Source organism: Pyrgilauda ruficollis, unplaced genomic scaffold (genome assembly GCF_017590135.1).
Source record: "Pyrgilauda ruficollis isolate IOZ18807 unplaced genomic scaffold, ASM1759013v1 scaffold128, whole genome shotgun sequence".
NCBI lineage: Eukaryota > Metazoa > Chordata > Aves > Passeriformes > Passeridae > Pyrgilauda > Pyrgilauda ruficollis.
In genome coordinates, this window is record NW_024511210.1 from 273515 (window position 1) to 287228 (window position 13714).

Consider the following 13714-nt stretch of genomic DNA (forward strand, 5'->3'; position numbering starts at 1 on the left):
AGAGGCACTGATCTTTGATTTAAATGGAATTTGGATTGCTCTACTCTGTTTTCACTTTTTACTGTCAAGATATGCGTTGACGTAGTAGGAAGTTAATATCTTGAAATTTTCAAATTTTTGCTCCTGCTTTCTTGGGTAGTCTTGTTGGATGCAATTTCTCTGAGTAGGTTTGGAGCAATGAATCTGGGTGCCTAAATGATTGCACATATGCTCTTGTAGCTGCTCAGTTATAGGCAAATGTGAATATGAGACTTGACAGCATGGCAGTATTGTGTGTTGGTATGTCTCTTTACTTGTCATGATGTATTTTCATACTATTAGAAATGGTAGTTCTAGTACAGGTACTTGGCAGTGTCTTTTCACTTGTCTTTGTTCCCCAAATTCACAAGAACTTTTTCCTGTCTGTGGATCTGCTGATTATAATTTGTTCAGTTTTGGAGGCTGAAGTTGATCAGAAATTGTTAACTTGTGGAGGAGGTTCTAATGCTGCTGGTGGAGGATAGTAGTGCCTTTAGTTAGTGCTTTATTTTGCTTTGAATTGTGAGTTTTCAATAAAATATGTTGTTAAGTAGCTCCATCATACAAATGTGTGTTCTCCTAAGATAATACATTTTATTTTTCCATAACAACTTTTAAATTAATTTTGTAGATCGGTCTGTTTGTGAAGCAGGGGTGCATGAAAGGCGTAGTGGAAATTGAACTGTAAGTAGTAAAACTATTTCCTCATGTGCTTTTAGTTGGATCATTTCCCCACGTGTTCACAAACTTGTGAGAAAAAATTTTGTTGTGCAGAGGTCTGTCTTTAAGCTTAATTTGTCCTTTTTTAATTCCTGCAGGCTTCAGAACATAAAGTTATATCGTTATTCAGACAAGAATTAAGCAGCGATGGCTACTCTTGGCCTCGCTTTCTGAGGCATTTTACCTTGTCTTGGTGTACAAAAAGATGCATAAAAAAAGATAGTGTGTTTAGCTTTTGATTACATTTAAGGTTCTGATGATTTAGTCACGACTGCCATCACTGCATGGTGGTTGGAATTCTTTTCATTAAAGAAAAAAGACAAAAGTCTAAGTTTTAAAACAGATTGATCTGCCTTCACTTTCTTATACTGAGACTGCTGGTAGGAGGGGCTTGCCTGCATTCTCACTGAAAACATCACATACGGATAGAAAAGAAGTAAAATAAAAGATCTGACTAATTCCACGTAATGCAGTCTTGAGCTCTTGCAAAACAGAGCAACTGGAAATCTTTTAGACTTAAAATTCCAATAGTAGCTTCTGTCTGGGGCAATACTACATGCATCTTTTTTTTGCAGATGCTATGGCACAGGTGATTTTAATAAGTCTTAGCCTGGTCTCTTGGCCTGAATGAAAGAGAAAATAGAGATAGTCAACTGATTCATAGTCTATGTTAATTTGTATAACAATTGGCCACCCTGATCAGATTCTCTAAAAAGAAAATTTTATTGAGGGAAAAAAAAATACCACATCAGGCCTTGGAAAAATTTTTGTCTGTCCATTTCTGTTATTGTGGGAGTGATCAAGTAAGACCTTCTTTAGAGATTGGCCAGGCAATATGTTCAGGAGATAGGATGTCTTTCAGGTAGATTGTGTGGTTGTTTTAACATATATATTCCAGTGTTACTTGAAATTCTGGAAAGAATCTTGCAATGTATGAAGATTTAGCATTTCATAACTCATTAGACCTAGCATGTCATGGTTGCAGTGTAGTTGAGTCCTTTGTCTGATTGGTAGAAAATGTTTAAGTACAATATCTAGGATGGGAGACCAAGGCTGCAGAAGATTGCTTTTTTGACAGGAACTAAAAATTGAAGTTCTGTAGGCATGTATTGCCTTTGTTGAATTTGGCACTTGAAATGTAGCAAAACCCAAGTTATGATAGTGAAATGATGTTATTTTAATGAAGGAAAGGATCATGCCTTTGTAGGTCTTTGGAAGGAAGTCTCATAAATTAAAGTGAGGTGACGCAGGAAGTAATAGTTCTGTAATCAAGAACTAGGATCATATCCCTATGGTGTTTAGTCCAAGTATGAGCAGCAGATGGGTACTCGCTTCTGCATTGAACTCTGTTCTTAAATGTCCTGAGGTACATGGCCACTCTGCAAGTCTGTATTCTCCATCCTTAACAGTGTGCTTAACAGGCACTAGACAATTTTTAAATCAAAATGGTAAACCAAAATTTCAGGAGTTGGACTTAGTTGTTATGCATCCTAACCAGACTAAATTTTTGAAAATAGGTATGGAGCTAGAAAACTAAATGAAAACTAATGTATCTTCTTTGGCTTTTAAAAGTAGAGAATGAAAATAAATAAGTATTTTTTGTGTTGTGTACTATTTTTTTCTTGTATTGAATATATGTACACAGGTTACTGAGGTATTTCTGTATACTAATACTTAAAGATGTACTGTACCTCCTTCACACCAGTTTTGAAACTTACTAAATGTCACACAGATTATGCTTTTATAGAAATTGTTCATATTTGTAACAACTGTTCAGTATTTCATACATTCAGCATGGGCATCTCGTTTATATAAGTAACTTCAAGTTAAGATTTGCACATATTCTTGATGTTTGCCCTGTGAATTTAGTTCATCACTGAAGTACTGGATGTTTTCTGAATCACGAAAATGAGAATCTGATGCTACTGTCCAGTTAATTTAGATTAAATATTTAACTGTCTGTAAATTCTAACAATACTTCGGGTAACCTTTGAAAGTGTAACACTCTTCAGGTGTTCTTGAAAATGTAAACACTTCTTTCTATTAATCAGGTTTAAGTCACCAGACAATATTGTCATCACACGTGAGATATATGTGATGAACAATGCATCAGTGTGGTTTATCAATGGAAAACCAACAACCCTGAAAACAGTAGAAGAAAAAATTGCAGCCTTAAACATCCAGGTGGACAATTTGTGCCAGTTTCTTCCTCAGGTATGAATTAATTTTGAAAGACAGTGGATGCAAATGGAGTGCTGTGCTTTGAGAAGATTTTGTTGCCAGTTAGCTTTAGCAGCACTTTACCTAGTTCAGTAGGACAGCACAAAAAACAAGAGGGGTAAGGCAGCCATGTTGGTGTCGTGGTGAAAGAAAAGAGGGGCTGTGTGACCTTTAAAGCTCACTAATCAGACAGTTTGGTACCTGTTGACTCTGAAAGGAAGGATGCTGATGTTCCCTGTCTTCATGCTCAAGTAGCAGCACTTGCTAATAGAGCTTTTCTGGTAATGTCAGCAGTTTGTTGAGCGTAGGGCTGAAAGATGTGTAGGATGGAATTACGTAAGAGTAAAATCATCCTAATGGAAAATAAGTCTTGAAGGAGAGAGATTAAAAAATACTACTGGCAGTTTCTGTATTTGAATGCATGTTCAAGCAGATCAGGATTCCTGTGTAGAGAGCTAAGTTGCCTCACACTGCGCCTTGAAGTTGTGACAGGTTCCTTCCCAGTTCATGTGGATCATCAGGAATGGTAGTGAAAGGAAACCTTATCAGAGCCTAGACATGGGGTTATTGTTGAATTCAAGAAGACATTAAAGTTTAGAAAGCTAATACTGCGGAAATAAAAATATGCCAGGTGGCATATTGTTCACTTTCACTTATGTACAGTATTTGTTTGCAACTTACAGCATACTCTGGTAAAATACCTTTGTGTTTAAAAGAACTTTAGTTATGTAAATGTCAGTTCAGTCAATATTACAGTGTTTATAGTTCTGGTTTATTTGTTCTCTCCCAGTGTATCAACAGCAAGCCCACTTCTTGCTTCAGTCTCAGTTTTGAGCTCTTCTGCCTTCAACAGAAATACTTGGGTTTTTATATATAAATAAAATAAAGCCTCAGCTGCAAGTAGTAATAACTTCTAGTGGCTTAGCTTTTGAGTTAGTCATAGTATTTATACTGCAAAAGATTTATACTGCAAGGCTTCTTCAGCAGCCTGAGAACAAATGCTCTGGAAGGTTTGGTGGCTACTTCATGGGATGGTCATTAACTATGACAGAGCTATTTAGCATAGAACTGTAAGTCAGGTGATGTTCTTGAGAAGTATGTTTCAGTGTATAAATCCACTGTTAGTGTATTGCACTGTTCTAGCTAATCCTATATTTTTTATAACTTTTTAAAATTTCCTAGGACAAAGTTGGAGAATTTACAAAACTGAGTAAGACTGAGTTGCTCGAAGCCACTGAAAAGTCCATTGGTTCTCCGGAAATGTACCAGTTTCATTGTGAACTGAAAAATTTCAGAGAAAAGGAAAGAGAACTAGAGGTAAATGCATTCGTTAGACAGCAGTGAATGTAGGAAAAGTGAAATAAATTTTACCCTGACATGTAATAGAATTAGAAAGTCGTATTTATTTACAAAGTCTGTGTTAAGTTGATTCTACCAAATAATGCTCATCTTCTCTCAGAACTCATTCACTCTGACACTCACATGCTTGTAAGGACGAAGACGTGTGCAAATGGTCTAGACCCAAAAGATGAGGGATGTCAAGTACTCCTTTCTTCTCTGGGATTTTTGACTGGCAACAACTTTGCTAGACAAATTGTTTGTGTCTTCTATGAATCATTGGCTTATGAACAAGCATGGTCCTTTGCTTTAGCGTTGCTCACTTTCTTGAAAACAAAGAGATAGACGAAAAGGATCAGTGTTCTGGGAACAATGTTTGTCCTTAGCCATACAGGCCATTCTTTTAATCCTTTGTTCTCCTGTTCCTGTTGTTTTGGATGATTCCCCTCTAGTTACTGCTGTACTAAAATGTCTCCTCTGATGTTAAATTTCTGCTTTAATGTACAGGTGAGATGTACACTATTTTCTGGGAACTGTTTAGATACTGTAAAATCTGAAAATATATATTACAGAACTTGTGCAGAGAAAAAACCACCTCATTGGAGAAAATGAAACAGAGGGTTGAACGGTACAAGCAAGATGTTGAAAGATACCATGAATGCAAGCGCCATGTAGACTTAATAGAGATGCTTGAGAGGAAAAGGCCATGGGTGGTAAGTTTAATTTCCAGTGTTTCTCTCACTTAACCTGTTTTCTGTAAGACTGTGGAATTAGAAATAGGCCAAAAGTTGCCTTAGAAGAAATGTGGCTGGAGTAATTTGAATATCATTACAATTGCTTAGTGCAAGCGGCCAGTTCTTGAAATACAGTTCTTGTTCTAACTGTAATATTCGCTTACATACCTGGCTTTATAGGTTACTTCAGAAGTAGTTAGGTAGTTCCTGCACAGTTAGGAAAGCCAGCAGTGCAGGCCAAGAGCAGTACCCCTTTTATTCTGTGCAGAGGCAACTGGTTTAAGCTCTAGACAGCTCTCCTTGCTTCTTCAGCTGTAACTTTTTTACGTTTTTTTGTTAAAATTTTTTAGAGGTTATGTTCCTCTTAATTTAGTAGTTGAAGTTTAGTGTGCATGACAGACTTCTCAGTGAATTTGTTGCTAATCTCAAAAATACTAGCATTTGGACAGAAAAATATTAAAACACATTTGAAAGAACCTAGATTGAAGAGCAGGTCATTTACACAAATCAAAATAAGTCTTTCTGAGGAGCACTTTAATATTACTTTAGTTTAGTGTTGAATGTTCAGTCAGATCAAATGATTCTAAAGAGTTCAAACTGATGGAGATTGCAGTTTACTGAAGCAATACGTTGTTTGCCTTGTTTGCAAGCTTAATTATATATAAATATAGAGGTAATGAAATACAGATATAGAACTTCCAGAAAACTTGATTTACTGCTTGTGAAGAATGCAGAAAACTTACTTTTGCAATTTTGCATATAATGACGGCTCTCATGGCTATGTAAAGAGCCTTATGGCCTTTGCATCTTGAGCAAATCCCATCACTGCCTTCAAATCTTCTTGCTAATAGCAGAGGGATTTAGGAGTAGCAATTTAAATAGATGGATGGTGATAGGTGTTAAGGAAGTAGGGTATACCTTCTGTGATGTCAGTACTTGCTAAATGGTGGGATTTTTTCCTATTACACTTGTTAGCCTGGTGTTGCATAATGAATGTAGACTGATGCTGATTGTTCTCTGCTGTAAGATACTTGCTTATGCAGAACTCTGAAGGCTTGCTAGACACTGTTAGAGGAAGACTGAGCTAATGATTGTATCTGCTGTCAGTGAAGTTGCCTTCCATAAATTAGAGAACCTTGCTGTTAGTTGTGTGATACTTGAGCAAGTTGAGTCAGACTTCGTCACACCTTACTTCCACTGCTGTCTTCTAGTCAGTTTATATTGCTCAGTCTGTTAAAGGCTTTTAGTGGCTGCACTTAGTTAACTGTAACTTTTTGGCCACTGAATCCATAGAAACACCAGTGTGCTTTGACATCTTGGTGGAGTTCTGATTGACAGTACAGAATCAGTAGTGTATATTAGATTCAGGGAAAAGAGAGGAGAACTGGAGGTAAGTATGCACTTTAGAGATACCAAGAGCAGTGACTATAGGGAAATGCTAATACATTTTAACACACGATCTTTCGTGTACTTAATTTACATTTGAAATCAAAGGGCATTGATGTAATTGTTTTACTAGGCAGAGGATATCTGAATTACAGGCTGTAATAAAGTTTCACATTCTGTTGCTGTTTTGTGGTTTGTTAAACTGTGGCAGTATTTTTGGTATTCTCTTACATTGCAAAATACCAAGCACTTTCTCAAAGAAGAACTACAAGAGCATGGGGTTTTTCTGTTGTTTTGAACTAGCACTGTTTAGTTGTCTAGGTTTGGAAAGACAGGTGTCTGCTAAGGAAGGCAGGAGCCTCCCCTGAAATGGAAAATGTAAACCCCCCCCTCCAAATTGCTATAAATTTTAAATTAAGGGACTCTCAGGCAAAAAATATGGGAGCAGGAAATAACAGTTCTTTAATAGGGAAGAAAATAAAAAGATAAAATAAAAAATGAAGTAGACCAAAACAACAGTGACAGAGCCAGAACACAACCTGACACCCTGTTGGTCAGGGTGCTGGTAGCAGGCCATTTGGAATTGTTGTTGCAGCCCTCCTGGAGTATCAGGTGTGGCTCTGTTGGAGCAGGGATCCTGTAGAAGGGTGTAGTCTTCCTCTGAAGATCAGTGGAAGAGGCAGCTGTTCCTCTGGGAAATCCAGTGGAGAAAGCCATGCTGGTGTTCCAGGATCCAAGATTATATCCTGGTAGGAATGCTCTGGGCAGAGCATCTCCCAATGGAATGCTGTAGTTCTTATCAGTCGTGCAGTGACATTCCGTCGCCTCTTACCAGCAGATGTCTCCCTGGAGGGAGGAGTGGCTGTGGAAGAGAAAAGGAAAACTACCCACTTAACAGAAGACAGCTGCTATATGGATGGCAAAGAGAATACAGTTTGGTTGTCAATCCAGGACATTAGTCCTAAGAATACATTGGTGTTTTTGTGTTTTAAAATGGAGTTTACTGACGTTCCGAATAGTATGGGAGTTTATTCTTCCTTCTGTGGATAATTCATTTGCTCCATTCTCCCCAAAATGCGGATTTCAACTTGAAGACTAAATGCACCTACCTGTAGAATTTACCTTTCTGACAAAGCAGAGTAGCTACACCTGAGCTTTCAAGTCAGCTGGAAAGCAGATGTACAAACACTGCATGATGTTGTGAAATAGAGAGACAGCCTGGAAATATGATATCTTAAATATGACATTAGACTATTTTTTAATCATAGAAGAGGAAGTCTGGTGATGAGCTTGTTCATGTTCTGATCACTGTTGAAGTGCATTTTAATTCTGAAGACTCTACTGCTTTTTACCTGAGGAACATTTTTTGTCAAGTGATTTCTAGACAGAGACAACTGCTTATATATGTGGAGAATTATACACCATTTCCACATATATCTATGTCTAATAAGTTTTTGAACATATGCTTTAAGTTCCATAGAATTCCATAGGTCCTGGAGTCATGTCCTGTAGTTTTGAAAATGTGTTTTGGTCAAGCTATATCCATTCTTCTTTTCCTCCCCTCACATTTACATTTAAGAAAAACATTGTTTTAAGATGCAGATATCTCTTGAGAAATCTGAAATGCTTTGGAAGTTCTGCAGGTCTTCAGTGGAGTGCATAATTAGAAGCATCAAAGTTACTTGAGTACACAAGATCTCTGTTTTTTGGTTAAGTCAGATTTTCTTAAAGTATTAAAAGGATTTGCTGTGTAAAAATCATATAATGACAGTTCTGTGGAACTTGCCTGTACTTTCTATCTGTGGAATCTGAAGTGTAATTGTTCGTGTGTGCTTTAATCTTGAAATAAAATGCCTTATTTAGAGCAGAGCTAAATTTTAAGCTTTCAGATAAGTGAAAATAGAATCCCTTTATCTCTGTAATTTTGTAACAGTGGCTACCGACTGTAGTCCACAGAATTACAGCAGCTTTCATCAAATGCTTTTTGACTTTATGAAAAAGATACTGTGAAGAAAGACCTTGGATTTTGTAGCCTGGGTTGATTTATCTGTGATTCATCCGGTTAGTTAAGTAACTATGAAAAAGTGGTAGCACATAAAGCCAATTCACCTGTTAAAAGTAGCTTCCAGGTGGTCTTTATGTGACATTATTATTATTATTACTATTCCTGTTACTGTTGTTGTAATAATAACCTCCAGGGCTTAGAATAAACTAGGCATATGTTCTGAATTAGGGGCTTTTTTTGGCGCATACAAAGTCAAACAGCCTTCCCTTCCTCTGTCCCCCTGCATACATGAATCTACTCCTCTCTGTGGACTTCTGAACGTCTTATTTTTTTCTCATGAACCCCTCATAGTCATGGAATGTATTGTTCTCTTATTTTTCTTAGTTTGGAGGGGCTGGGGAGAGGTTCCCCTTCTTTTTGTTCCTTCCTTTTTTAATATTTTTTCTTTCCAGAGAGTGTAACCACACACACAGAAAAATCACTACTAATAACTCCCTCAGCTTAAACTACTTTATCTACAAAATTCCCATCTTCTTGAAGTGGAGGTTTTTGGTCACCCTGCTGCTTACCATCTCTTTTCTCTCATGAGCTTGAGTTAAACTTCCTAGATAACGATGGCTTTGGTGTTTGTGGTATGTGGTGGAGTTTTTGTTTTCCAAAAGTATGTTCCATTCTATCCCCTTGGTTTACTTCAGCAGTGGTTGTGTCTGTTAACTTGCTCTGATGATCTGTTCAGCTCCTTTCCTTTTCTTTCTCCTGATATTTTCTGTGGTTATTTGTTCCTTAGCTTTTAGACTTCTGCGTAAGTAGTCTCAAACTACGAATAGAGAGGGGCTGAGGAGTTTTTTCCATGATCCTAGATGAGCTTGTAGACAAGGTAATTGCAGACAAATTGGTTGTTTCTTCTGCTACTTGCATATTATAAAATTGCATATTATTTAAGAAGTATTAATAATGTGTCCTTGTTCACTGGGGACAGAATGATCCCTACAACTCTTTGTCATTGGAACTAGTAACAGTATTAATTATGTAGTTACTCTGATACTAGTTTCTGAAAGAGATATTTTTATAAAACTCATGATCAGTTAAATAAAATCTTTGGATGGTATAAAACACTGCAGTAGAATACAGCAATTTTTAAATTGTTTTTTATTGTTTCAACTCCTTCAAGGAATATGAAAATGTTCGTGAACAGCATGAAGAAGTGAAACAGTGCCGAAACCAAGCTAAGAAAGAATTGAAGAATCTGAAAGAAATGCAGGCCCCATGGACAAGAAGAATCCAAGAAGCTGAAGAAAACTTAAACAACCTGGATATGCAAACAAGAGATATTGTAGGTATTGAAGTTCTTGTTTAACATAGGTAATATTTAATGTGCTTTGTGTTCAGCTTTGTAAAATGTAATGTAATAACCTCTTTTTTCCTGGTGTGTCATAATGATGTTTCAGCAGAAATTTTCTTGAAGCACCTGTGCCCTTAGTTCTCATTGCCTTTTCCGTGTCAGTTCAAGGAGTGTGTTCTTACTAAACTTTTAGTAGCAGTTCTTCAGTCTGCTCTTGGTTTTGTAAAAGCAAATCTTAAAATTTCTCTTCATTGTACATTAAAAATCTGCTGGGATATAATGTTAATAGTTTCCCCAAGTTAAGTACTACCATTGAATTAGATGCCTGTTTTCATTTGTTCTGTGGTTTGGGTTTGTGGGATGTTCACTCCTCTTATCTTCTTAAACTGTAGTTTATTTAAGGTAAATTACAACTTTACTGGCCTAAAAGCATTCCTCTAATACTGAACATAACTGCATAAGGAGGACTTGATTTTTTAATTAGACAGTAATCTTCCATCAGTTGTGAATATTTTTATGCATAAGGGAATTTAATGGTAAACCTACTTATATGTTACAGTTTATGTAAGTTTTTTGAACAGCTGCTCTTCCTGGGTTTATGGAAAAATATTATTTCCATGTGAAAAATAAGAGTACTGTAATTTCCTGCACAATTTTGACTAGTGTTTACTATTCAGACTGCAGAAGTCATTGTGTGTGTAAGCTGCACAAATTTGTAGTGGATAAGCAAAGCTGAATGATCACATGAGAATGTTTGTTTGCTGCAGTGAGTTCTGTTTGAAGGTAAGTGACCTGCTTAGAGGAGTTGATGTGGAGACGTGTGACACCTGTAGAGCACTGCTGCCTTGAAGCATCTTCGTAGAATGTGGGTCTGAAATTTCAGTGTCATTTAATACACTGTAAGCCAATAAACTAGTCGTGTGCTTCCTCAGAAAAAAAAAAAAAAAAGCCAAAACACACACCCTTGTCCCAAAGAAAAAACAAACCCAAAACCAGACCGGAGACATCAGACAAAAAACTCCTTCAGATTGTTGTTCACAACATTGTTGTTTTTGTTGTGATAAACGCTACACCAACATTACAAAGTACTCAAGTACCTCATAATTATAAGAAAATTCTTTGGTAAAATATTTAGGTTTTGTGTTCTACTGTATTGTAAGAGTTTACTATGCTGTGGGGCAAAATGCCTGCATGCTCCAAAATGTTGCAGTCTTACTGCAGTTGCTTTTTTTTGGTCTGGCTGGGCTTTTTGTTTTGAAGGTTTTTGTTGTTTAAAGGTAAGTATACTTTCTTAGAGAAAAGGTAACATCTGGAAAATTGAAGGTAATTTTCCTAATGCAACAATGCCTTCATGCTTGTGAATTTCTAAACTTTGTTCTCGCTGCTTGGTCTTACCATGTAGGTTTTACTCGTATGTATCAAGCTACTGTGCCTTTTTGAAGCTGGCAACAGTTCTACTTAATCATTGGTACCACTGTTCCTGGAGGTGTTGGGCTGTATCCGTATAAAAGCATTCTTTTTTGTTCAAGGTTGTACTTTGTTTCTATGAGAAACCTAGGACAGACAGTGAAAATTTTAGTTTTGACTTGTGGGAAGATTGCTCAGCATAGGCACTTCCTACAAAACAGTGGAAGAAAACCTGAGAGAGTGTTCGAGATGATTAATTTATACTCTTGTATCATCATATTTTTCTTTTTAATCTCAACTTGTTGAGTAAAGCTTTCATATACTGTATATTCAAAAGGTTAACTGTGTGCTGAAGTGTTGCTTAATTTACGTCTGGAAATTGGACTAGGTACATTTGTTCTACAGTATTCCAGTAGCCAAAAATACAGGAAGAAGGAAAGGGGATAAATTGGAAATAAGTTATTTATAGAATACTTACTGAGATACTCTAATACGACTTTCCAGCGATGAGTTACAGTTTTGTATTTTATTCATAACTAATACTACTCTGTATATAGTTGTTACACTAAGACATTTCCAAACCTTTTTTTTCTGATGTTAAATGATATGTTCAAATCTAAATTGATTGATTATTATTTTGTCCTGAGCTCAGAGTCCAGAATTGCGGAAAAAGACATAAGGGAGTGTATTATATATGTGGTTATGGCATGAGCTATTTGCAAGATACCAGGCAAGTTAAGAAGATTTGAGAGATGTATTGCTGCTTTCTGAACTTTTATGACAGTACCTTTTTTTCAGCTGCTGAAATCGATTTTCCTCACACATTCTTTCAGAGCTGGGCTGTTGAAATGTCCTTGGAAAGGAGAATCAGTGCTAGTTGCACTGTCAGGAGATATTGTTGATGTAATATGAAAGTACAAGACTTAAGTAGCTTAAAATGGCTTAAGCTGCTATGTCATGATTCCTCGCCTTTTCATTGACTGCTTGAATTTTTTGTAACTTACAATTCTGTCTTTATACAAATGCAGGCATTCGGCAAGAATTTCACAGGTAAATATTCTGTAAGCCAGAAGGAGTTGATTAGTTTCAATTTGGCATTAAGGGAAAGCAGTTTAATATTTAAGTCTGCTCTATTCTGGATACAGAGACCTGCAGGGAATATAATTCTCTTCAAATCCTTTGCTCCATGCTTGTATCCATTATCAAATGACTTTAATTCTGACTGCTTCTTGAGATCTTTCTCTTGACATGTGAGAGCAGAAATTACCACATCTTTCTTGAAGTTTGTTGGCAAAAAGCCCAGTATGGAAGTTGTAGTTTTGTCTGGAAGGAGCTGAACAGCAAGGAAAGGCGGAGTAAATCTGGGAATTATATTAATGAATATATCCAGACATCGCGTGACTTTTTCTCCTGTCTCTTCGTGTTAAAACCCTTTCAGTTTCTGGATTAGAATAAAATTTTTTAGTGACACTTGGTGGTTTGAGTGGTATCATGTAGAATGTGGAAAAAAGAAATGGACCCATTTTATAGGAAAAGTTTGAAATGGTGTATTTTCAGAACAGTTTCTTCAGGCTCTTTAAAGGTATTTGCACAGAGTTAACTGTGCAGTGCGGGTTTTTAGCAATTTTTAATGGTGTAAAGCAGTCTTTTTTAGTTGTACAATGAAAATCATAAAGATAGCTGTTTGTCTGTTCTGTAGTTGGTCTATCTAGAAACATAAAACTGAAAATACAATGGTAAATGAAAAACAGAATTCCAGTGCCTTTGTAGTGCCCTAATTTTAAGAGCCTTCAGAACTGTTTTGTGAACATTGTGCATCAGTTTCCTAGAGAGAGCTTCCTCTTCAGGCTGCCTCCTTGAGCTCTTTGGAAAGAGCATCACAGAATCAGTACTTCATAGCAGTCAACTGCAAGACCCAGATGTATTTCTTCTGCATTGGCTTTATGCAAACTGTCTTCCTGAGTCTTAAAATTTTTGGGTTTTTTTGAGGTTGTGGTAGGGAAAAAAATTCTGCATAGTTTTATTTTCTCCAGTTTTGATGCATCTTAGTGTTCTCAGTATGACTTTTCGTAGGAAGATGTTTCTTTTGCTGAGAGTGCTGTGTTGGTTTCCGTGTCTGCACTGGAATTTACTTGCAGTCTTTCCATTCTTCTGCAGTGCTCCAGTATTCTCTTCACAGTGCTTCAGCCTTGAGGGTTTAGGGAGGGAGGAATTGAGTTTTCAGAGAAAGGATATTGTACTTCCCCTGTGTTCAGAACTCAGCTGTGTGAGTGTCTGGGCAACTGGACCTAATAAAACATGCTCTGAGAAAGGATGGAACTGGGTGATGCCAAGAAATACCCTCCAACCTGTATTGTTCTTCCATTTTATAGAAGCTAAGGATAGCAAAGGAGGGGGGACATGGATGCCTGCACATGACCCAACAAGTTGTCAAGCTCAGTTGTGTAGGATCTAGCTCTACCACAATGCATTTCAGTGGTAGGATGACTTGGACAAAACCTGGTTTGGCCATCCTGTGCCTAGGAGCTTAAGCCTTGCTTGCTC

At 36.9% G+C, this 13714-nt stretch overlaps 1 protein-coding gene across 3 annotated transcripts in view; it reads left to right on the forward strand.

Annotated features, from left to right (window-relative positions):
* The window catches only part of SMC5 (structural maintenance of chromosomes 5), a 43149-nt gene that overhangs the window by 1956 nt on the left and 27479 nt on the right, over window positions 1-13714 (forward strand). For all 3 annotated transcript variants that reach the window (XM_041458440.1, XM_041458441.1, XM_041458442.1), the window contains exons 3-7: window positions 650-702; window positions 2790-2952; window positions 4141-4275; window positions 4869-5009; window positions 9593-9754. In XM_041458440.1, the coding sequence (XP_041314374.1) occupies window positions 650-702; window positions 2790-2952; window positions 4141-4275; window positions 4869-5009; window positions 9593-9754 (654 nt within the window). The remainder of the gene's footprint in view (window positions 1-649; window positions 703-2789; window positions 2953-4140; window positions 4276-4868; window positions 5010-9592; window positions 9755-13714) is intronic.